The sequence below is a fragment of the Lichenostomus cassidix genome, chromosome 8 (assembly GCF_008360975.1).
Source record: "Lichenostomus cassidix isolate B80296 chromosome 8, HeHo_3.0, whole genome shotgun sequence".
NCBI lineage: Eukaryota > Metazoa > Chordata > Aves > Passeriformes > Meliphagidae > Lichenostomus > Lichenostomus cassidix.
The window spans coordinates 1,441,616-1,467,279 of record NC_139489.1 but is presented as its reverse complement, the minus strand read 5'-3'; the positions used below and the strand labels follow the sequence as shown (position 1 = coordinate 1,467,279).

Here is a 25,664-nt window from a genome sequence, read left to right as displayed (position 1 = left end):
GCTCCTCACACAGCCCCATCAGCACCCCCAGAGCAGCTGGACAACATTTACTGTTCCATGGGGACAGGAAAGGGCAGGGAAGAACCTCAGAAATGTAAATACAGAAGCACACTGGGTTATGAGCTCAAACAGCAATGAAACCCACGTTTTCCTGTGGAATTACAGCCACTGTGCTGAGGGCAGAGCACAGGGCAGATCCTGCCACGTGAGGGATGCACACGAGCTGAGATCAGCTTTGTGGGGATTTATTGGGATGGGGTGGCTCTTCCTCTGACTGACACACACACTGACTGCCTCCCCTTGGCTGCTGGCAGCCCCTGAGCAGTGAAATGAAATGCAAATACTCACAACACCTCTGGGCAGCCTCGATGCACAGCTCCTCCGAGGTGAACTCGCCGCTGGAGTAACAAATTGGGGCTTTGTCCTGCAGGTAGAAGAGGATTTCCAGGCCCTGGTGCTGAGCTTCCAGGCTGACCTCATTCTTCTTGGTGCTCCTCATCTTTGCACAGAAAGCCATGGCTTTGCAATCTTCTTTTACGTTGAGATACTGGGAGTGGAAGGGGAAGAGTGAAGGGAAAATGATAATGGAATCATTATCAGAACACAAACCCACCTCGGCCAACACCACATTCCTCAAAACCCTCAGGTGGGGAAGCTGATTATTCAGGGAAAAAAGAAATGGCAATGATTATTCTGGTTCTGGGAACTCTGATCCAAATCATTCCCTTCTCTTCTGGTGGTTCCACAGCTTTTCTAAAAGGTTTCTCTTCTTACTGTAAAACACAAATAACTTTCACATCCTTCAGCACCTCATTGGCTGGAAAACAACACTTGAGACTGAGTAATTTAAACAGCTCATTTAATGTTTCCTTTTTTAAAAAGGCACCTTCTATTTTTACAGGCCCTTAACAGCAAAATATCCTTCATTGTTTGCTCCCCTCTTGCCCTCTGCGTTTGAAACTCCTGATGCTTCATGAGTCATGATGTATTTTATCAGATTTATAGGCATTTATTTTTTATTACTATTTCTGTGTCTCTCCAGGAGGAAAGAGCAGCACTGAGAAGGTTTAATGCAAGAGCTTTTAGATTGCCAAGGATGCACAACAAGGCAGCTCTGACTGGAGAGAAAATTGCATTTTACATCAATTCCTTAAATAGAAAGGGCAGAAAGTTATTGGAGTTGTTTGGGGTCTTTATTCCATGTTTTTCTAAGCTTTAGCTCAAACAACAACAAAAGCCCAAACTACCAGTTTTGAAGTTTATTAAATTAATCCTCCTACAAAAATAAAACCAAATAAAATCAATCCCCAAGTCTCCAAGCCAACACACCTGCATTTATGTGCCTGTGAGATCCTCCACACAGCTGAAATGGGTTGTCTTCTCTCTCCCCAGGAAAAGCTTCACTCTGACTGAAGCAAAAGGGAAAATCAACATTGTCAGGAGTGGCTTTGTGAGGCAGAAAGGAAGTGCTCAGGCTGCTAAAATCCCACCTGCAATCCCAGGGAATTTTACTACACGAGATCTGGATGAGGTGTCAGTCCCAGGAACCCTGCAGCAGTCTGGCAAGGTCCTGCTCTCTGCTGACCCTTTGGGGACACAGCCTGAGATGCAACCAAAAACACAGGGAAAACCAAAAACACAGGGAAAGCTTTGCTTCCTCCCTGCATTTTTTCCCTGTTTTCAGTTTGGGGTTGTTCCCATCACAACCCTCAGCTGGGACACCACAGGAACATCTTCCTCTGTGCTTTACCTCCCTCCTGATTTTGAATTCACTTCACCCCTCAGGTTTTTCCTTAGGTATTCATTCCAATTCTCCCCTGCTCTGTGTTGCTCCTTCCCCTCCCAGATTATCATTTCAAATGTGTCCAAACTGAGGCTGACAGTGCTGCTGCTTTGGGAAACATCACCCAGCACTCACCTGAGGCTGAAAAATCCCTTTTTTCCCTGCTCCCTCATCTCTGCCAAAACGGCTTTACACTAAACGTGTATTATTTTTGCTTCACCAGTGTGAAACCTTCATCTGACCCAGCAGACTGCAGCAAATATTGCTGGAAAAGCCTGAGGCTCAGTCTGGGAAAAGTCTGACAGTGCCACACAGCTCTCCTTGTGCTTGGGAAGAGCCCAGCAAACGTGACACTATCCCAGAAAAAAAAATATATTGAAGAGCTTGGCACACATTCCCAATTAAATTGCGTGCTTCTGCCATTTCTGCCACTTGAATGCTAAATCTGAGTTTCTAGACACATTCCCTTGGCAATGCTATGGGGAAGGAGTAGTTGAGAGTGTGGTTTTGGGAACATGCAGACGTGCCAGGAATTATTCCTGCACAGCACCAGAAAACTGAGATGCAGAAGGGGAAAAATATTAACTTGGATCTAATTAAAAACACCCTTTTAAATGACACAGAACTGAAGCTCAGCACATTTTAATGTCTGTGTGGGCTTAATATTAAAGAGATTGTCCAGATGTTTGAAAATGTGAGAGGGAATTCAAACCCATTGGTTTCTTGCAGATACATAAATCAAACTCCTTGTTTTTCAACAGAGCTTCTCTGCTTTGGTTAAAAGCTCCCACTCTTGGTTTTAGTCACAGCAATTCCCAGAATCCTAAAAACCCCTAAGTGCTGCTTGATTTACAAAACCTGCTGGGGATGAACCCAACAAACCAACATCCAATCTCGGATTTATTCTTTACTAATGGGTTTTCCAGACATTCCCGTGCTCACTGTCAGGGATTCACATTTTTAAAATGCACCTTCCTCTTCCAAAAAGTCTCCTTGGACCAAAACAAATCCCTGCTCTGTCTGAGCATCCCTCACCAGCCCCACATATTTCAACCCTTCATCTCTGAAATAATAGATTTTTATCCTTGCCCACTGCAAAGGTCTCAGTGGATAATTGTTATTTGTGTATTTTCTCTTCTCTGCCCCAAGGGACACATCCTGGGATGTGCTCAGTCCCTGCTTAAGGTGGGTGGTTCATAACCAGTTTGGCTATTAAATATTAAAAAAAAATTAGTTTGGCTATTAAACTATTAAGATATTTGGGAGAGAATAATATTTGGTAAAAACTCAAGTTCCTGCCTATGATTTGCCACATTTGAAGCCCAGCAGCTCCAGCATTTTTAAGGAAAAAAAACAATTTACAACACTATTTGTTAAACAACCCCTTCAAACTTGTGTGTGCCTCGAAAACTAAGAAAAGGCAGGTGGAAAAATTAAGTATTTTTGAAACTAAGTGCAAATCTCCCTCAGACCAGATGGATGCTGCTCCACCAACACTTCCACCATCAGCCAGGACTATGGAAGCCAAGGGCAAATATTTGCATTTTAGGGGCAAAAGTCCCTAAAATAGAAATAGAAAAAAAATCCCAGATAAAATCTGACCAAACCAAAACTCATTTTAAAGCACTATTTGCAAGTTCTTCCTCTTTTCTGCCCTCTCAGCCCATTTAGTTTCTGGTTTCCTGACAGGGCCTGGGGATGTTTGTGATTGCTTATGCCAATGCAGGAGTAGATAAGTTTTCCTTACACATTTCACTTTTGGAGTATTCATATTTTATGTCAGCTCAAAAGCTCTCAATTATTATTATTTTTTCAACACACTACTCAAGAAATTTGTCCCAGCCTGTAATCCAGCATTACCTCTTAGAGACTCATTGAAAATTCAGATCTATGAGCACATGCTATTTGATTTCCACAAATGTACATTTTATTTATCTGCATTATTTATATTGTGTTTATTTGACGCTTTTATTCAGTGATCTCATCACCCACTGTTCACCTCTGCCCTCCAACCAGAATTACTAATTCCCCTCAGGTTTTTCTGTAGAATTCATGCTGTGATATGACTGATCCAAGCTACAAAAATTGTATTTCAAAACAGGGCCAAGAGGGCACAGAATGGAAACTCTCACCCAAAGCGGTTAATGTGCAGCAAAGTTCTCAAGAACTCCAAACCAGCCAGCTTCATGAGTGGCACTCTAGTATTACCAGACCTGAAATATTTCCATTTTTAGCTCTGACAAGCAGCAAAGGCAAATTTCTGGTGTGTTCTGTGAGTGCTTTTTACCAACCCAGAGCCCCACACAGCCCTGCTGCTCTGCTGCACCCTGAGAGCCAAATCTGCTCATTTCCTGTGCTTTTCCAGGGCACTTTCAGTCCCTTCTCTGAATTTCATGACGTGGCAGCCATGTGGGAAGAAGTTTCTCAGCCCTCTCTGAGAGCTGGGTGTTCATCTGCCACCTTTTTTTTCTGTTATCTGCTTTTTCCAGCCTGATTTTCCTCTGGATGGAGAGGGCTTGGATAATGATCAATTTTTCATAGTATGGTTTGGGTTGGAAGTGACCTTTAAAGGTCACAAGCCCTCTGCAATGAGCAGGGGCATCTTCAGCCAAGCTTTTATAGCTTATAGATGTGCACTTAATGCTCTTTCATCCACAGGTTCTGGTATAATCACTTTAAATGATTCCATCCTTGAGGCTTACAACCTAGGATTATATCCTTGTACAGCCACCACCAAGCATTTCTCCACTAAATATCAATTTCCTTGGAGGCAAAGGTCTCAAGAAGCCATCATGGAAACCTTCCAACAACGCTATGATTTTTCTGTGATTAATTTTCCCTCACGAGCCAACTATCCAAAAAACAGCTTTTATTGCTAAGACTGATGCTACGGGGGCTGAAGGGGCATTCCAGTTTTGAAGTGATTTACAATTTAAATTTGTTTTTATTCCTGCCTGGACACAGCATTAATGATCCTTTTCCTTCCTGGATGTTCTCCTCTCTCATCCCCACGCCTGGAGCAGTTTGCACCTCTGAGGAGGGATGGAAGTTCTCTGGAAAAGAGCCACACCACCTTCCCAGCAATGAAGCAGAACTCCAGGAAACACACTGATTCCAGGGGTTTCCTGAGGTGCACCTCAGACGGGTGGAAAAACTTCCAGGAAAATCAGTCACGGTGGCAAACAGCTCTGAGTTTTCTTGCAGGAGGAGGTGTTGAGGCTTGTGCAGAGTTTGTCCTCCTGGGCTCTTGTGGCACTGAGCCCTCAGCAGGTCACTGGGGCAGGATGGAGGTAGGTCCAGAGGAAAGTTAGAACTGCCATGGAGGTGAATTTAATGGGAATGGGGCAGGGAGAGTGAGCAGGGGTGGCTCACACCAGCTCTGCTCAGCAGTGACTGCAGAGCCCCAGTGGTGCTCCCAGCACAGCACTGAGCTCTGAGGAGGAGCTGAGCCCAGGGAATGGCTCTGCCTTGGCCACGAGAGGAGAGCACTGCAGGCATGGCACAGATCCACCAGGATGGGCAGGATGGAAAAGAACACGGAATGGAGTAAAACCTTCTCTAGCACTTGGCATTTCTGTGCTGCCTGGGGGACCAGAGTGGGACAATGGCATCACACCCTGTGGGGAGGTGGCAGGAGCAGCCACCCGGCAGGGCAGCTCTGGGGTTTGGGGTGGGAACTACAGGCACCAGGAGGAAGATGAAGCAGTTCATGGCTCACACCTTCCCCGTGATTCTGTACTGCAGAATTCCTCCCCTCTTTAAGCAGATGGGAGTGAGAGAGGTCACTTCATCCTGTTCTCCTGAGCCTTAGAACTCCAGTGATCCCAGCATGCTGAAATGCAGGATGAAGAACCCTGGGGACTCAACACACACCTACATGCTCTCAGAGCTCCAAGTTCTCCTACAAGCCAAGGTTTATAAGCCCCAGTCCATCCCAGCCCACCTTATCCACTTCAGAGACCTCATTTTCTCCACGGGCTGTGCAGGTGGAGCAGGGATGAACCCCAGGGCCACCCTGACACCTGCTCCACACTGCTCTGCTGGATAATTCCTTAGATAATTCCCAGGCAGCTGTTTGTACCCCCTTGCTACAAAACAAGCCCAACACCCATGACCCACTGGTGCTCCTCAGCAAGGGAATCCCTCATTTTAGTGGCTGTGAAGAAAAAAGCAAGCATGGATATATTACGGCAGCAGCCGGATTTCCGATGGTGCCTTAGCTCTTTAGTAAGAAACAAACCAAAACAAGCCACCAGCTGAGGTCTAGCCAAGTTAAAAGTGGTGAGAAACATTCTCAATGTGTCCTTTCTGCAAATGAGTAGAGGAGAAATGAAATGAGTGGCTCAGTCATCCAGGAAATCAGTGCCAGCAGTGGTAGTGCCCAGCTCTCCCACATCCCACCTTTCACAGAGGGAGAGTTGGAAGCATTTCCCCAAACACCAGCAGCCTGAGGAGGGGAACTTCAGGCTTTGCTTTCCAGCCTAAGTGTGTCAAACATGCAGAGGGGCTGGGATGTGGTGACCACAGAGCTGCTGCAGAGTCCCCGCTGGCTCAGGGCCCAGAAACCACCCAGGGTCACTTCCCTCCTGCAGCCACTGCCTCGACAGCAGCTCCACATGTTCTTCTTGGCCTTTTGCATTTTCACAGCTTAGCACGGAATGGAAACTGTCATCCCAGCTCTCTCCAGCCCTTCTTGGCTGGGCAGCACTAACTGCAGAGCTCCTCATCCCCTGCAACACCCCCACAAGAACACAGGTTTGGGGCTGGGAGTGATCTAAAAATCATCTCATCCCACCCCTGCCACACCACCAGCCACCACACACGTGGAGGGCAGAGAAGGAAAAAGCAACAGGGCAGGGCTTGCAGCAGCAAAATCCCTTCAGGACAGAGGAAGGAAAAAATCCCTTCAGGACAGAGGAAGAACAAAATCCCTTTAGTCCAGGACCATCCTGCACTGGAGCTGTGCTAGCATCCCAGCTCTTCCCACAGAGCAGGAATTACTCAAGGCAAGGATCAACCTCAACTTTTCCTCAGAAGGACAAACTGAAATAATGGCACCTCTTGCACTCAGCCTGGTTTCAAAATAAATGTCAACAGACTTGTAGCCATTTAGGTTCCTTCAAAAGGCCCTGAGGAGGTTCTGCCAACGTGGTCAACATCTCCTCTGAGTTGAGCACCTGAACCCCCAGAAGGCTTCTGGCAGTCATGTGCTTCCTGCGGTGGCTTTGCACTTTGGTAAGACTTTTTTTGATGGTTTGACTTTTGCTTTTTTTTTTAATTTTTTTTTTAATGTGGTGAGAAGATATTGTTAAAGTTCACTCTCGAGGGCTCACCAGTTAAAACGAAGCCCAAACAACAGCAAACAACACTTTACCAGTTTTGTTCACCTTTCTGTTAAAAGCAAACCACCAACAAAAATATCACCTAACCAAGAACCATTCCTGCTATAGCAGAATTGAAAACTATAAAATTACATAACCTTAAATTTGGGATTTACTATTGACAGCAAGAGCAATTAGATCTTCACAGTCTCTTCCCCCTCTGTGTGTTCTCTGCTCCTCTTTTATTCTGTTGAAATGCTGTAATGCTGGTAGCCCTCACCTGTATTTAGTCACAAAGGTGCACAAGATCTTGTCAGGCTCAATGGAAAGTGGACATTATGGACTTTTCCAACCCAAAAAGCTCCCATGGGCAGTTATTGGGCTACACTGGTTTGGTGTGCACAGAAAAAAAAATGTTTTAAGTTTTGAAAAGTGGAAACAGAGTGCCCAGGTCAGCACTTCATGGTAAAAAATGGACAAGCCAAGGAAGAATCAAATGCCACTGGGAGATAATTTTTAATACAAGTGGGAAATACAGTTCTTTATTGCCCATCTGGTGGGATAAACACACACAGCAATTACTTTTTACTATTGGCTAATCACCAGAGAACACCTGTGTTTGTAGTTAGCTGTAAAGACATTTATCTCTCTTAGTCAGAGGAAGGAACTGGGACAGTCAATGGACTTGTGTGACCCAAAATGAGGTTTCCAAGTCCTCTGAGTGAGGAGGGATCTTAGCTCTGCATTGGAAGAGTCTTTTTAAACTCCAGACTCAAATCTGGATGAGTGAACTCTCCACCAAAATCTGGATGAGTGAACTCTCCACCAGGACATGCTTTGGTTTGCTTGCAATTACTTTTATATTTTCAGGCTTTAATGAATCCTTACATTACCTACCCTGAAACCTTACATTCCCACCTTCAAAAAGAGGAGTTAAGCTCTAAATACCACCTGCAAAATGATAAAGAAATGACACGGTTCAGATGTCACCCTAAACTGTTTTTCTCTGATCCCAACTGCAACAAAGATTGGGGAAAAAAACTTATTTCTCCCAGCTGAAGGCTCTTTTCTTCCCAGAAATCAAACACAAGTAAACTGGCAGAAGCCACTTGAAACAGAAGAAGCCAATCAGTGAAAGCCAAAGGAAGCCTTTAGAATGTTGTCTCAGTAAACAACTCGAGCTCTGCCAAAACCCAAAATCCTTCTGCCTCCCTTTGGTGGCCAAAAGCAGAGCCTGCACTCTGCCTCCTCGGGGACACCAAGGACACATTTCCCAAGGTTTCCTAGGGATTCCAATCCAGAATATGGAACCTCCAGCTGCCAAGTGCTGCAGTTAAAGTCTTATCTAGCAGCTGCTTTCTGCTTGAAGCAGAGGAACACCCAGTTATTTGGTATCACTTTTATCTCCTGAGCCAAGCGAGACGATTCAGTGCTGGAGCACAGCAGGCAGGAACCTGTAAATCCAGTCCTGTCCTGCAGCACCACCTCCAACAAACGCTGCTTCCAGACACCCCACACACAGTTACTGATCTTTTTCAACGACACAAAGTCCTACTAATCGTTTTGAGCCATGAATTTTCACTGGCCAATTGACCTGTGAATGCTCTGCAGGAGCTGCTAAAATGAAGAGTTTGGGAGTCTCCAATGTCACCCAGGCGAGCAAACCAAATATTTACCCTCAATTCAACTCAATCTCTTGGACAAATACATTCACTATTTTTAACTAACTAGCTGAATAGGAGTGAGTTTTACATGTTTGCCTCTGAGAATTGTGTCAACAGTGCTTCAAAGGTGGTGAGACACGTGAGTGGCTTAGGTGTACAGAGATGAGCAGTGAGACTTTGTTTTCCTTTCCTCAGGGAGTCCTGCTGGGTTGTGGAGTTGAAAATTTGTCCTGCAGATTGCACAGTTCTCCTGTCAGTGATGGTTTGGTCCCATAATGCCTCAAGCTGCCTTTACACACATCCACAGGCAGAAAGGCTCTGCTGCACTTCACACCTGGCACGAGGATCTCACCCCAGTAATTCCAACCTGGCACCAACAACTTTCCTGCCCGAGAAAATCTCACATTCCTCCAGTTCACCAATCCAACTGAATTCTTCTATACAATTCTGAAATGGCTGAATCATCTCATTTTTTTTTACAATTCACTCATTTCTCTCTTTTTAGCAAACATTTGCTTGTGCCATTTCTACAGTTGCTGCCTGGGAACTCCAGGTGGTCTTTTACTCCAGAATCATCATCCCGTGAGTCTTAGACAACACAGGAAAGCTGGAAAAACCCCATCTTCCAACATATACTCTGTATTTCAGAATTCCAAGTCAAAAATTAAGAGAGGAATATGAACTTCCACCTTTCCAGGAGCCTATCTGCATTCCCAGCACTGGCTCTATATCATGAAAACTGGCAGCAGCTCAATTTCCTGCTTTGGCCAAGAGCATTTTCACGGCAATTAACAGCCAATTAATTTTTAGGTCCAATCCTAACTTTCTGTCAGCTCTCCAGAAGCCCAGACATTTCCCAGCTGCAGCTCTCCCTCCCTCTCTGAAGAGCAGTTTTGGATGCAGGACAATTTCCCTGCTGCCGGAGAGATCTTTGGGCATTGCTCTCCCAGGCTATCAGCTCCACGAGCCACAGCAGGAGTTATCTGAGCTCCCACAGCTCCAGCAGGCCCAGTTTCTCCCATCCACCCAACCCACCCTGCCCTGCACAGCTCTGACCCCACTCACCAAACTCAAGGAATTTGCTCGTGCAGCAGGGAATGTTTTCGGCAGCACGGAGAGCAAGCGACTCCCAGCCAGCACATGGATTCCATTGCAAAATTCCAGCTGCTGGCTGCACTCCCTGCCAGGCACTGAATCCACGAGCCACTCTGCACCTCGTGTGGTGCAAAGCCAAGGCGTCCCTCGGCTCAGTAAACAGGAAGCCACGGCTGAACTCGGCGACACGAATGCAGCCCGAGCTACCTGCTGGGCTTCCTCTGCTGCACGCACAGCTGGCAGCAGCTGGAGAGCAGAGCAGAGCCTGCAGGGACAGAGCCGGGCTGCACTCGCTGGCCAGCACAGCTCCCTGAGCACCCTGAGGATTGTGAGCATTGCTAACAGAGGTTTGCAACAGGAAACCTGGGAGGTGTTCACACCATCGCGGCTAAAAGCTGGGAATATTTTATTTATTATTATATCACTGCCTTTTTGGGACAAAATTCCACCCGGTGAGGTCAAAAAGCACCTCTAGGTCCTACCAAGCTGCTCGTGCTGGTTGTGAGGTCCAGCCTTGATGTAGGACATTATTATAACAATAATTATTGATATTATCCCTGCAGGCCCAAAGGCTGCAGCACTTTTGAAGCATCAAGCACGACAAGAATGATGCTCAGACCTTAAAAGCTCAGGAAAGGCAGGACTGAAGCCATCGCTCCACATCAATTAAAGGAGCAGCTGCCATGGAAAGTGGATTTAAGAGCTCACTCCAGCTCTTAACTACCTTTCCTGTAAAGAGCTTAGTACAGTAAATGTGAGTAAGCAAATATTAAAAATAGCTAAGCTGGGCCACTCGTGTTCAGTGGCTGTTAGCAGACTCAGACTGGGTGACTCACCCCAGGACTCATCCCAAATCCCTCCTGCTGGCTCTGCTTCCCCAGCCCGGCTGGAACATCTCCTGCTTGACACCCTGGACACCATCTGGGACCGCCACTCACCAGGAAAAAAATCAGAATTTGCAATTCCTTCTGGCAGCCTTCAAGGATGGTTTTGAAGAGGGTAATTCAAGGGTTTATGCTACTGAAAGTCAATATTGAAAAGGATTTGAAATTTAAGGTTTGTCATGCTGAAAACATTCTCCAAAAGTTTAACTCCCAAACTTTTGGCTTCAGAAAATCCTTTCTTATCCTCTACCCCTTCACTGCAGGTCTGCTGAGTTACTGAGTTACCCTCTGAGACAGGGAATTGCTCATCCTTAGAAACCCCAAAGTTGTGAACAGTGAGTTTCTGCCTGCAGGATCTCTGCCCTTCGCTGTCTGAACCCCACACACATCAGAAAATCCCCCCATAAAGCACATCTTTGTCTTATTTACAGGAACTGCTGGTCACATACGGGGAATTTCCACAGAGTTAAGTTGGTAACTTTTATATTTTGACTGTACTTTTACCATCAAAACAGAGGAGAACAGAAAAGCCTTTTAAAAAAAAAATCTTCATTAGAGATGTAAATTTTAACCATGACTAATGAAGCTAATCAGATATCAATGACATATTGACACTAGAGGTGGTAAGATGTGATTCTGTATATTTTATATACACAAGTAGGCCTCAACTATTTATGTGCTTAAAAATAATTTACACCAAAATCTTAGCCATAACTGCAGTAATATTGACCCAAATAATGTAATTGTGATGCTCATGACTTAAAAAGAGATCAAAGAAATGACCAAGGGAAGAAAAGACAGAGGTCAGGGATAGCAAAGCATAAAGTTAATGTTGTAATCCTAGAATTAATTCTCACAAAAATCCTTCAGAAGTTGTGTCAAGTTTTTGTTGCATCTTCCCCTCTCTCTGACAAAAGAACAACAGTTTCCTTTGGGTTTGAGTGATTTTGTTTGGACATCAAGGGAAAAGAAAACACAGGAGAAAAACCCTGAAACCTTTAAGAATAATACTTCATATTTTACAGAAGTTGTTGAGAATTATATTTCCACTACTCTATTAGGTACCTATTAATGAATTATTAATTTTTTCTTTCCGTTATGTTGCGCCAGCCTTAAAAAAAATACCATTTTCTGGGGTTTTTTTTCCCAGAAAAAGCACGACATGACTAATTTGGGCAAAGTTTCCACCTTAACTCAGAAAAAAAGAGAGGACAGATAAACGTTAAGCCCAAACTAACCCACTTGAAAACGACTCAAAAGCATTTCTAAGGCACCCAAAACGAACAAAACCCAGCAGCAACACAGTCCCAGCCCAGGCTGTGCAGTCAGAAAAACAGGAACTGGGCTCTAGAACTGGGGTTTTGTGTTTCCCCTTTCGAACTTGATACCAGAACTAACAATACACTCTGTGCCTCACAGACCATGAGACACGACAGTTTCTGAATTTTTTTTTATTTGGGGGGGATGGGGTGGGGTTTAAATTTAGAAGCCATTATTTGCTGTGAAGAGTTGGTTTTAATTTTAACTCAGCTGTGAGTGGAACTTCACGTTCCCTGGGGATTTTTTTTTCGTCTTTCTACAAATGAGAAAACAGAGGAGTGAGCACAGCTGGAAAGGAAGGGATCCATGGGAAATTTGGGAATCCCACAGCCAGGAAATTTGGAAAGACAGAGGGAAAAAAAAATGAGAAAGACAAGTCTGAGCAACTTGAAATCACACCTCTCCCTCTTTTTTATCCAGGGGGATGAAACTGGCTGGTTTACAATCACAATTTCAAACCAAAAACTATGGGGAAAAAAAGGCACTTTTATGAAGCATCTGGACATTTCCTGCTTATTCCGGACAAGAAATATTTAACTGCAGTGTAACTTCCTACAAATCACACTTTGGGAAGCAAATCCTCCCCTAAAGCACATGGGATCCTGGAGAAAATCATGAGAAAATGATGAGCAATAAAAGCAGAAGGTGCCCTGTGCATGCACAAAACTGAGGACACCACAGCTGCCCAAGGGGCTTTCAGCTCCAAAGTCTCTTCTCCATAAAGAACTTCCTTTTTTTCTGTGTTTAAAAGCAACTCAGGAATTTAACTGCAAGTTAACATGAAGGAATCTGAACAATAAAACCTCCTTCCAATTTCACCTTGTTGTTGGTTCATCCCTTACAGAAAGCAGCAATCCCACATCAGGCATTTCTATAGTTTACACTAACCTCTGGGTTTTTTGGGAGGTTCAAAAGCCACTGCCCTGTCACTGCAATTGTTATCCCATGAAAACTGACTCAAAATGCACCAACATGTTAAAAAAAAAATCATAATGCTTGAATCGTTGCAAAATTTAAAGATCTGAGAGAATATTTTAGCACACATCAAATAAATATTAGAGACATGAAGGAGGTCTCTGTGTTGAAAGATTAACTGGAGACTTCAGCCAAAACTCACAGAAATCAGTTTTAGGAAAAAAGATCTGTAATTCCTGCAGTAACTTGGATGTATCAACCCTCCAACACTTTCCCTAAGCAATCTGAGAATTCCCATATGAACCTCACAGGGGGCAAATAGCTGTTTTTCAAATCCAAATATTGCCCTGGGTGTCACAGCCTGGAAATGGCCACAGCCAAGCTGCATTTCAGCCTTTCTATTGAGGTCACAAAGTCAAATTGGTTCATTTCTCAAACGGTTAAATGCACATAAATTGTATTTAACCAGCAATTAGAAAGCCAACATTTTTTTGATGTGACTTCTGTGCATACTTAGTGGTTATTTTTATACACAAGATTATTTGCAATTAAAAACTGCCTGCTGCATCTCTCCATACAATTCCAGACACATCCTTCCATGTAAATAGAACAAAAAAAAGAAGTAATTGTCCTCATTCTTACATGGAAATAAGCTCCAAAAATCCATCAGTCCATAGGCTGTTTTTTATTCCCCTTCAGTGCTCACTGTACAATTCATCTCTGCAGAAAATCTGACATTTTTTTGGAGCAAGAAATGCAGAAAACATTCTCGTGAGCTAATTCACCTGAATTTAAATTTAAAAAAACCTATAATCCTGTTCTACAAAATCACCACGAGGAGAATTCGATTCCTTAGAGAGAGAAATTTGCATGGCACTATTTCCTCATCAATTCCAACAAGGAAACAAGAGCACAATGAGAAATTCCAGCGAGGTTCAGAGAGCTTGCTCTGTACATATTTATTCTGATGATATCGAAAGCCTGGATTTGTCGAGTGTTAAACACACCAGAAATCCCATCCCACTTGGTAATTTTGTCCCTAGAAACTCTGAGCTAAAGGACTGTGAGCAGAAGTCACTTAAAATCAGGCCAAAGGATTTCACTGAGGCTGTTCAGACTTTGTTTGCTGCCAGTTCTCATCACATGCCCGGAATTGTGGAATGGTTTGGGGTGGGAGAGACTCATCCCATCCCAACCCCTGCCAGGGCCAAGGACACCTTTTCCCCAAAGGAAAATAGCTCTCCAAAAGCCACCCTGCCATTTCAGCTGGGAACGATGAAAGTTTCATGGGGAATTAGAGAAGCCAAAGCCACGGTTTTTCGATCTTGTAAATTCTTTACTGGAACACAAACTGAGAGCAAACAGATGGGGCAAGGGAAGAGAATCAGCATTCCAGAGAGTCCAGTAACAGCCATTCCTTCCTAGTTATTATCAATAGGATTGAAAACACACATCTCATCTGGCAATAAATCCAACTGTAATACAATTTTTAAATGGCTGTCTGAGGTGGTAATTTTATTAAAATTTATATATTGCAGAAGTGCTACCTGAAAGATGTTCCAGCCTCTTAATGAGAGGACTGCTTGGTGGACAAATTATTTATTTTCTTAAGCATTAGATGACATTTTGCCTTATAAAAAACACATCACATTACCATTTCTCTTTTCCTAAAGCCACTGCTTTGACTTTGAACAAGACCACAGCTACAAAATGAAAGAGGAAAGAACATATAATTGTTGCAAAATTAATTGGCCTGACCCCCTCCATTACTCATGGTCACAGATAAAAACCCACCCTGGCTGATAGTTTTAGACCACAGCTCCAGGAAACAATGAGGAATAAATGCAAATGGCAGCAGGAAGACAAACCTGAGCTAGAAACAGAAAATGATGTGAGGCTCAGCATGAAAACTCCAAGCAGAGCCAACTCCTCAACAATTCTGAGTCACTTCTGCTGGAGAGCACCCACCACACTGGGCTCCTCATCAGCTGATTCCCCAGGTCAAATTCCCAAAAATGAACTTTTCCCTCCCATCCCCATTTTCTAGCTCAACCCTGACTCTGGATGAGGCTGAGACAGATGGGGGGAAAAGAGAATTAACCCAATTTAGCCCATTTTATAATGGGATGCTCATGGAGCAGAGTCCTTGCTCTCTCTGCAGAGGCACAGCCTAAACACTATCCTTAAGAGTCTGATTCTAAACTAAATCCTAAAAAATCAACTTCAATTAACACAGAAATATAATATATAAAGCTGCTTCTTAGGCCTTTGGTTGGGGCTTCACAAATTCTCCATTTCTGTTGGCAGGTTGTGCCCTCCTAATGAGTACAAACTTGTAGAAAAGCTTTATAGGACTGTGTGTATTTGTTTTAAAAGATAAGGATCGTTCTGTGTCAGTTTTCCCTGCTAATTAACCACTGCCAGCTTTCCCTGTCTCTGGAACTGAGTAACACCAGGTTTTAATAAAGAAACATCCTGAAACGGCCTGGGAAAGATGATCATCTCCACTGATTTTGAAAACTTGTAAATCACGTTGAAAAATAAAGGATTTTCTGAAGAGTATCTTGGTGATTAGAATATACCCTAAAACTCTTCCAAAAATTGCTTTGGCTGTGAGCAGATGTACAGCAGAGCCTGGTGAAGGTGTCACTGTTTTACTGGTGGTTTTCAGTGTTTACTGGTAAAAAAGGGAATTGTGCCACCCAGCAGAACAGAGCTGGCACATTTGGAGTGGTCATGTGCACATCTGCCAGCTGGCCTGGCCCTAAATGCAGAACTAGTGCAGATTCAAGTGCTTTCCAAACGGGAGCTGAAATAGGCAGCAAATCTTCTTTCCCATGGTTCTGGCTGGAGAAAGTTGTGGTTTTAACAAAAACCTTTGCAATATCAGCGAAATTATCAGGAAGAGCGGTTTGCATCTCAGCTGTATTTCAAAGGCTGAACTCGCCACAAAGCTTGGAGCAATCCAGTTTTATGTAAGAACCCAACTTCAGTGACAGGCAGCGATTTGTCTGTGCAGAGCTGAGCTGGGACAGAACTGCAGAGGCCAAGGGGAGTTAGCAGTGTGTGCAAACAAACAAGGACTGCAGCTGAACTGCTAATTAAACCTCATCAAGCCGTTAAGTAGCAAAGACACAATGGATCGAACAAGTGCTGAGGAGTTTGTTCATCAGACAAAGCATGAAACAAAATGAAGGCGTTTCACGAGGGATGCTGTCAGGAGGTGAAGGCAATGCAGATGCAGATTTCTCTCCCTACAGAGGCAGATTTCCAGGCTGGCAGGTCCTGTCCTTGCCACATGAATGAGTATTTCAAGCACAGAGAGGCAGAGGGTGGTTCCACAGCCACGGGAAATGATGCACAGGGCTCAGCAGCAGCACCAGGCTGTGCTGCAAAGCTGGGGAGGACTGTTCTGTGCACAACAATTCTGTGCACACCACGCTGGGGTTCAACTGCTCCACCTAAACTCAGGTCACAGGATTTTCCCAGCAGTGTCCAAATTCCCACAGTGCTGAGGAGAAACCCTCGAGGATCCCCCACAGCACCTCCTGCCTCCACACACACCGCGGGCCAAGGAAAATGAGGCTTCTTTTCCACTGAATTCAACAGCATTGAATGAATGAATGAATGAATGAATGGAATGAATTGCACCTCCTGATAAAAGCTGGAGGTAGCACACTCTTCAACTGCAAGGTAAACACTCAGTCAGTCCCACCAAAGGGTGAAGAGTTAATCAGAGCCAAGTTAATCACACAGCCCCGTTAATCTGATGAGCACCTCAGCTCTGGGGTGTTTAGGGCTGTGCTGGAACAGGGTGAGCGCTCAGGGTTTAAAAGGTGCCTTGTTTTTAAGGCAGGTCTGTTGCTGATCTATCTTGCTCGTGTAGCTGGAGCTTGGCGTTGTGTCAGTCACATGGACAGGAAGCTGAAAGGATTGTAAAACCCACAGGAGGGGTTTTTTTAAACTTGGCAGAAGATAGCTGTTCTCTGGTAAAAATGCAGCTCTAAGGCAGCTATCCCTAGATGTCCTTTCACTTGCCCCGTGTGGCTTTGACAGTGAAATCAAACCCTCTGTGCATCAACCCCACAACTACAAGAAAGTTGGTCAAGGCTGTTAATTACTCCTAAAACAACTGCTGGTATAGAACAACACAAATCGATTTTTTCCAGGCGGTGCTGGTGGTGAAACAAAGGCTGCCAGGGGAGAATCCCAGCTGGCAAAGCTCGTGCCAGCAATTTACATCTCCATGGGATGAATCCATCAGGCCGTGGGGGTTTGTTCAGTCAATAAACACAACCTCGAGGTTCTTATCCTGACAACGAGCACAGGTTTGCCTGGCAAGGAATAGCTCTGATCCTACCAAAAAGCAGGGATCACACAGGCTCCTTGTCTCTGAGCATAACCAGCACCTTCCAGAATCTGGATGAGTTTTTGACTGCTCCTTGTCTTCAGGGCACAGAGTTATTAACAGACTTTCTCCAAATCAAGACCTAACTCATACAAAAGACATTTAAGCCAGGTCCTGAGTTTCTAATAGAGAAGTTACAAGGTTATAACTCCACCTCACAAGCACATGGTGTCCATTACAGCCTGTAGAACCCAAACTGGCTTTTCCAACAGGAAAAGTGGAAGGTAGCATGTGCTCAGTTTGGGAATTGCAGCTGTTATTTCATTAGCAAAGTCAAATACTACAAAGTTGACTACAAATACTACAAATTTGACTACAAAGTCAAATACCTTTCTCTTCCTTCAGCTTGAGTATTAAGTACAAGAAATAGGGTTAGAATAAAAATAAATATAATTTAATATAAATGCCATGCAAATCAAGAGCAGCAAAGAGCAAAAAGGCAAGCAGTGACTTTTTAACACTTTTTTTCTCCGAGGGAGGGTAATTCCTGTAGCACAGAGTGACAGAGCTGTCAAGGGTGACAACACAGGCTGACACAAAGGTGTGACACACACAGGTCAGGCTCCGTGATCTCTGGTCCCTTTTGAACTTTTAAACTCTCAGCCCCAGCAATTTCAAAATTATTCGTGCCTGTCTTGCCATACTTTGAGGAAAAGTGAAATACAGAAGTGTCCAGGAAGTGAAAGGTTATTTCTTGTGCATCTTCAGTAAACACGAAACACAAGAAAACATCACACCGAGTGACCTGCAAATGCCACCAAATAAGCTGGTTTGGGTCCAAAACCTCAGCACCCTTTTTTAACATGCAGGAGGCACCAGCTTGAGATAAGAGGTGAGAGCTTGATATCCCAGGGCCAAAAAACCCAACCCATGCAAAATAGCAGATTTAAATACAAAAGACTGAGCCTAACGCAGCATTTACGATGCTACCTTTAATACTTTTTTTCCCCCTTAAACATCTGATGTTTTGCAACTAATTTGTCTGCATACAAAGAAAAAAAACCCAGAACAACACACAAAAAAAGGTGCTTTGAATTTGTTATCACACTTCAGTAAAACCCACAGAGCCAGGTATTTACGGATGGCAAGCAACAGGAAGTCATTCAGACTGTCCAAGTGCCAAGGTTTTTAAGGTTTGTTTTGTTTAATGTATCTCTTCGTGCTGCTGGTGGCTCGAAACGAACATAAAAAAAATGAAGATAAATTTCCCTCTGCCAAATTCATTTCCTGAAAAACTGAATCCATGTACAAACAGTGTTCCCTCTCATCCCTCCTCTGTTCCAGCCATGGATTGAGTGCTGACTGCTCCACTATCCTTATCCAAAAAAGTGGAAGGTTTAGATCTGGCCTTTTCCTGACAAACAAGGTGGTAAGGGCTTTTCCCAGATTTCCTAAGTTGAACAACATTTTTTGCCCTGTTCCAAATGACATCAGTCAATATTAGCTCAATGTCAGCTTCCAGCCAGTAAAATGAAGTTTTAAAAGATCTGCAGTGAAAGAGCAATAAACTCATTTTGAGAAAATATGCACCATACTGAAGGGTTGTTATTATTAAGAGTGTCACTAGTACAATTTCAGAGTTCAATATCCTGCTAAACTCCAGCTGGGCCTCCTGACGAGCAAACCAGATTCCATTCAGTCTTGGAATAGCTGGAAGTGACAGGAAACACTCAAAGAACAGTTTAAACAGCACTTGGAGTCCAAAACTGCTAGAAAATTGAACTATATTCCTACATTGCTGCTCAACAAGCCAAAGCCTCTCTCAGATCCACTCTACAAACAAGGGAGATTTTGCCACAGTCTGAGGAAAGTGCAAATTCCCTTCAGGAGAATTCCCTTTTCCCCTGGAAGTATGAAGAGCAGTTGTGAGATTTGGGGTGCAAAGGGAATTTAGCCTTTGTGGAGTGGGGCCACTTGACTCATGGCAAATCCTGTAGGCTTCAAAATTCAGAGTACACACCATTAAAAACTGGATTAATTCCATTTATTAGCAGAGCCTCCTTCATGCAGCAGACCTGCTTCAACGTACCAGTAAAATACACCATAAAGCAAAGCTACCAACTGCATGGATTTATGCCAGATGGGTTTCTGGGAGCCAATCCCCCTGGGAAGGTTTATTCCTTGTATTTCCAGAAGCCTGTTTGCAATCCCATCCAAGCAGAATCGACAGCAACACCAAACCACTTGAATTTAACAGTTTTCCTACTCTTTGCTCATCCCCACCTTACTCTGCTGGTTGGTTTCTCCTCATATAAAAACTCCAATTTTTTTTTCCTCCTCAGGGTTTCACCACTGCTTTGCTCCACAGTTCAGGATAATGCAAAACCCTCTGCTTTCCCCTCAACTTTCAGTTCTTTTCCTTTATTTCCTGGATTACCTTGTACCTCCCAGAGTGGGGAGGAGGAAGTCTAACAGAGTAATTTCATGTGCCAGCAGTTTTAAAGCATAATCATAATCACATAACACGCAGAGAACCATAGTAATATCACTGTTATCAAACTTCCCACGCTGTGCAAAAAGGTATTATTGATATGCAGAGCAGCTGGGCCAGACTTTACTCTTCCATGTTAAGGCTGCTCTCCCAGTTTTTCTGTCAATTATGCAATTTATATTACATTTATATAACCAGTCCAAGAGAAAAAAAACCAACAAAACAAAAAAACAAGAATCACTCCAGCCAACAAAACTGTTTGCAGTTTTATAAAGCTCCCCAGCACGAAGAGAATGGTCAGGACCTGTTCCTTAAAAATCCACCTGTTTGCAACAGGCCAGGACACTAAAACCACTAAATTTTACTTCCTCCTCTCTAATTTCAGTCACGAGAAACTGCAGCCATTTTGTCCAAGAAAACCATCAGCAATCTCTTTTTTCCAGGAGTTTCTAGCTTTGTTGGAGTTTTTTGGATTAAAACAAATCCTGGATGGAATACCCCAAGTGCTGCTAAAGACATCAAGTGAGAGAACAATCTGTCACTTCATGCTCAGCACAGAAACCACAGCAAGAGATGGAAATGACAATTTAACTGGCAAAGCCCCAAAATGCTGGGTGTTTTTTTAAGACTCCACTTTCCTTTTTGATGAAGTTCAAGCATATCTGTCTCACCCTATGAGAAAAACTGAGCAGTATCAGCCATGGAAAAGCTTTATTGCAGGCAGGCTCTCAGCATTAACTGCCTGAATTATGTGCTTGAACTGCAAAAGCCATTTTCTATCAATTTAGCAAGTGTTTGCCATTACCAATACCTGGAAACTAATTGCATTTTAAGTGCTTCAAAGATCTGGAGCAACTGTGTGTTTACAGGAATAATGCCCGAATTGCAAACCGTTGGCCAGGCTACAAAAGAACAACGTGAATATTGCCAATTTTTCACCCAGAAGAAAACATTTTGTCATTTTTAATTGCTGTTGGACGTGAGACAAGTCAGGAACCGAGCCCTAGCTCGGTACTCCCTCCACAATCTGCCTTCTCCAGCTTCTTTCTGGGTCAGAGATTCTCACAACAACCTTTTCACACCTCAATAAAACCAGTCCTGAGGGTTTACTTTTATGTGTGAAAGCTCTGACCTCTCCAAACAATGCAAACACCTTCCTCTTGATGGAAACCCAGCAGCTCTTTCTGCTGCAATTCACACCCAACACAGCCACGGAGTTCAGGATTATCCATCTGGGTGCTTGATTTTGAACCTCTCTGCCTCATTTTGAGCCTCTCTTCCTCATGCCAGATCAGACATCAGCAGGTGCCAAGGAAGCTGAGGGCAGTTCTGGAGATGAAAAAGGTGTTTCACCTCCAAATCCAGGGAGGAGGGGGAGCTATATGGTAGGGAAGAGGGTGCAGCTGTCAGGATGCTGCCTGTGAAAACAGATTTTTCCCCTCTGCACAAAAAAGGGAAGCTGATTTCTGTGAATTCAGGCTTTATTTGCAAGACTAAACTGCTACAGAAATGTCTGTCTAAACTGACTGCATTAATACCATTTATAAGAAGCCTGCCTTACTTCCAGCCCTGAAGAGGTAAGGCAAAAGAATTAAACTAAGTTGAAACTGCAGATTGTTTGATCAAAGGAAAAATGAGTTTACAAGGAATGTTGATTTTTTTCACCCTCTGAGTGACTATTCCGGTGCACTTCAGCCTTTTGCTTTGCAGCTAATACAGGTTTGCTTTTCGAAGTTGTTGCATTAAATATTCCCTCCAGATCTTGCTTCCCGTTTGTTCTTTAAATAAATTCATTGAACAGACTATTTGGACACCCAGAAACAGCATCTTCCTGAACAGTTCAACATTTACAGAAACCATCTCTCAAAAAGGCCCACTTTGCAATTAATACTGAAATAACTGTGCAGTGCACAACCTTCCAGGAGTTCACAAACTCAAAAGTTGCTCAGTTTTGTGTTTATACTCTTTGTGCAAGTTTAAACTCACTCACCCTGGGTTTTTTACAAGCTTTTCACCTCAGGTTTCCCAAAGGCCAAACATTTTCAGAGACACACTGTGCCACTGGGCTTTGGGACAGCTTGCAGATACTGTGACTGAGATAAGTGCCATATTTAACAACTGAATCACTACAAATGTACCGACCAAAATATTTGTAAAATCTGCCAGCAATCACCAACTTCTAACACCTCAAGCCTGATGGATTTGCTGGCTCAGACAGAGCAGCACGTCCTGAGCTGGCCCTGCATTTCAAAGCACCTGTCTTGCTGTCACCTAACACAGACCCAGATCAAGGTGCAACTTCCTGCGTGTTTTAAAAACAAGTGCCAGGAGGAAATGCCTCCCAGTCCCCTTATAAGGTCAAAACTGAACTTAATACCAAGTTCCAGCAGCCTGAATAAAGCAATACCGAAGTACATCCACTCTGCTCAAGAATAAAACTGCAGGGAATCTTCTATGAGTGAAGTTTGGCTCATTGGAGTGAAGTTGCAACACTGATACAACTATGAAATTATTTCCATCTGCCTCCCCCAATAAAAGAATCACAAAAAAATCCCCAAAGTTTTCTTGCACTGCACTTAGCATTCTAGACATGCCTCGAAATGTAACTTCCCATCTAATCCCTGGGAACAGACACTGCATCCTCCTAAGCACAGACTCAACGTTTAACCAGAGCTGGGTCCATCATCTCCTGGCACACCGAGATGTCTTTCTGCCATCAATTTACATTAAAAGCAGCAGGGCTGATGTGCTTCAGAGTTGTCCTGGTTCTCCTCATATGTGGATTTTTAAAATCTCAACTCAATTATACAACCATAGATCACTTGGGTTGGAAGGGACCTTAAAGATCAATCTAGTTCCGACTCCCTGCCATTATCCAACACAGCAAATGTGTTCTCAACACACACAGAAAACAGAATTATGCTTTTAGGCGTCTGCAGCAGGCGTTCAGCCAGCACAGCCTGCCCGCTGCCAGCTCCCCCGCTCCACATCCCCGAGTGTCCTTGGGCTGATGGATATCCAGTCACAGGTGACCTGCCACAGCTGTCACCTATCTCCCTGGGGGGAAGGGGCACAGTGGGGTGAAAGATGTCCCGCAGTGTCGCTATCCCTCTGTAGGAACAGCTGCCACAGGACAGGCGGACACCAGCTGTCCCCAGCCCAGCGCTGCCCGGCAGCCGGAGGCAGCGGCAGCTCCGCGGGCACAGTGGGCTCTGCGCTCACCCACGGGCACCGGGGATGTTTAACTCTGCCGACCCCACCGGCAAACACAACCGGAGCTGTTTGATTGCTGTTCCTCCCGCCGCCGGCCGGGCCTGCCCAGCGCCCAAACGTGGCTGTGGCTGACAGCGCTGCCCGCACGGCCCCGCAGCCCGGCCTGCCGAACCGGCGGCTCCATAGCCTCCCGGACGAGGGGAACACGGAGGCTCCTCACCCCCTGCCTCAGGGGAACCAGGGGTTCCACAGCCTCTCGGACAAGGGGAACACGGAGGCTCCTCAGCCTGAGAACCAGGGGTTCCGTGGCCGCTCGGATCAGGGAACACGGAGGCTCCTCAGCCTGAGAACCAGGGGTTCCGCAGCCTCTCGGATCAGGGAACACGGAGGCTCCTCACGCCCTCCCTCAGGGGAAGCACAGGCTCCGCACGCCGGGCGAGGCCGCCGGAGAGCCCCGTGCCACCCGCGCGGCCCTGCGGATCCTCCCCGGGAAAGGCGCTCGCCGCACCGCCCTGCCCTCCCCAGCTCCCCCCGGCCGGCCCGGGGCCGCGGCAGCCCCGTCCGGCCTCACTCACCGCTGCCGTGGCGCCCGGCGGGGCGGCGCAGCCCCGCGGGGCGGCCCGGGGCGCTCGGTGCGGACTGGGTGGGCCGGGCCGGGCGGTGCGGTCGGTCTGTCGGTGCCGGGCACTCCGGGCCGGGCGGTGCGCTGCAGTGCCAGGCGGTGCGGTCCGGTCGGTCGGTCGGTGCGGTGAGGTGCGGGGGCGGCCCGGGGCGCTCTGGGCGGAGGGCGGCGGTCCCGGCCGGGCTGGGGCGCAGCGGAGCATGCGCGGGGCTGCACCGCCCGGGGGAGGCGCCTGGGCCCGGCTGAGGCACCGCGCGGGAGGAGCGAGGAGGGAGCGGAACGGCTCGGGTGGGGACAGCGTGAGGGGACAGCGCCTTCCAACCCGCACTGTGCAGTGGTACCTGCTCTGTCCTCGCCCGGACACTGCCAGACTTGGGGGTTTCCCCTCCCAGGCTGTGGCTGTCACCTCCACAGGTGCCCAGCGTTTGTCACGGTGCGACAGAATTAGGGAATCCCAGAATGGCTGAGCTCGGACAAGCCCTCGCAGCCCATCGAGCCCCAGCAGAGCCCGAGCCGCTCCTTGTCCCCAGCGCAGAGCACTGATTGCCACAGCCAGCTGATCCCTGGGCACTTCCAGGGGACTGCACACCTCCCTGGGCAGCAATCCTGACCACCCTTTCCATGGAGAAATTCCTCCTCGTGTCCAACCTAACAGTCCTGGCACGGTTCAAGACTATGTCCTGTAATAAATGGATAGTGAATGTTGGCTTTCACACATATGAATTTAGCATTTATAAGTGATAAGGTACTGTGCAAAGTAGCACTTAGATAAAATATAGTTAAGTAGAAACAAAGTTAGAGTGAATTATAAACTATGTAATAGTTGTAGTATGCTAGAAATGTGGTAAGAAATACATGGGAATAGATGTCTTTTAAACTGATCAGCCACAAAGCCAGAGATCAAGACGCCCTGAAGGAATAAAAAGAAACAGACCTCATGTATCCCAGGAAATCTGTGATCTACAGTCACACCTCCCTAGGAAGAGTGTCAGCTAAACTTGAATTAGGGGATAGAAGACTTCAGCCTTCAGCCCTGAGACAAACCAGAAGACCAAGATGTCGCTGGTCTGGCAGAAAGGGGCTAAGAGTGAAGAAGGAATGATTGGAGTGTAAATAGTTTTCTTTGGACTTAATGAATATGTAACAGTTACAGAAAGTACTTAAGCACACATTAAAATGAATAGGGCGTGGGACTGAGAATAAGGCAAACCAGCCACTCCTCCCTGGCTGTAAGTCTTTGTTCTCCTAATAAATGTTCAATATTACATTCCTAAAAATGCTGCCTTGTGAATTTGTTGGTATCAGTCCCCAGCCCGTCCCCACCTGGCTACAACCTCCTTCCAGGTGTGTTTGGATCCTCTTTTACAAACCCACCACCTCGTTTCCATTCTCCCACCGATGTGGACGAGCTGGTGTAAACAACTCGGTGTTTACGCTGAAAGGAGGAGACACTCACAATCCTCCCGTCTGCACAGAAAAGGAACCAGTTTCTTCACTGCGGTTTCAAGCTCTTGTCAAAGTCACAGGAAATGGCACAAGTGGAAGTCAAACGAGTAAGAAAATGATTCAGTTCGATGAAACCATTCGCCCCTGCTTCCCACACACCACACGTATCTGGCATTTTCTTCTGACAGCAGAGTCAAGCTTCCGCTGCCTTTTGGGGGAATTGTTCTAAAAGATGAATTAGGTCATTAAAAAACCCATCCTGATAAATGTGTCCCCTTCATGTTATTCAGCGTGAACACACTGACATCACTTCAGCAAGGTTTTCTTGTGTGTGGCAGCAGCAGGTGTGAAAGGCCCCTTGCTGTTCTGAAGTATTTAAACTCCACCAGGTTAGCTCTTCCCCAGCTCATCTGCCTTGTGCCTCAGCAATCTCAAATTTTAACCCTTTTCTCCGGGAAATCGACCCAAAGCAGCTGGGAGTCAACTGTTGCAGCCTGGGAGTGCACATGTGCAGGTGGTTGTAGTTTACAACCAGAGATAGATAATAATTGGTTCTATTTTT

The 25,664-nt window shown here is 45.4% G+C and overlaps 1 protein-coding gene across 3 annotated transcripts in view; it reads right to left on the bottom strand.

Annotated features, from left to right (window-relative positions):
- JAK1 (Janus kinase 1) overlaps window positions 1-23,747 on the bottom strand; it is a 42,649-nt gene extending 18,902 nt beyond the window's left edge. The window contains exons 1-3 of one of the 3 annotated variants that reach the window (XM_085067401.1): window positions 23,610-23,747; window positions 1,330-1,409; window positions 349-547 (exon numbers count right to left, since the gene is read on the bottom strand). In XM_085067401.1, coding sequence (XP_084923527.1) covers window positions 349-547; window positions 1,330-1,335 — 205 coding nt within the window. In that variant the 5' untranslated portion in view covers window positions 1,336-1,409; window positions 23,610-23,747. Of the gene's footprint in view, window positions 1-348; window positions 548-1,329; window positions 1,410-9,833; window positions 9,994-23,609 lie in introns of those variants that run through there. The other 2 variants (XM_085067403.1, XM_085067402.1) reach the window with 2 other exon arrangements.
- Window positions 23,748-25,664: the final 1,917 nt, after the last annotated feature.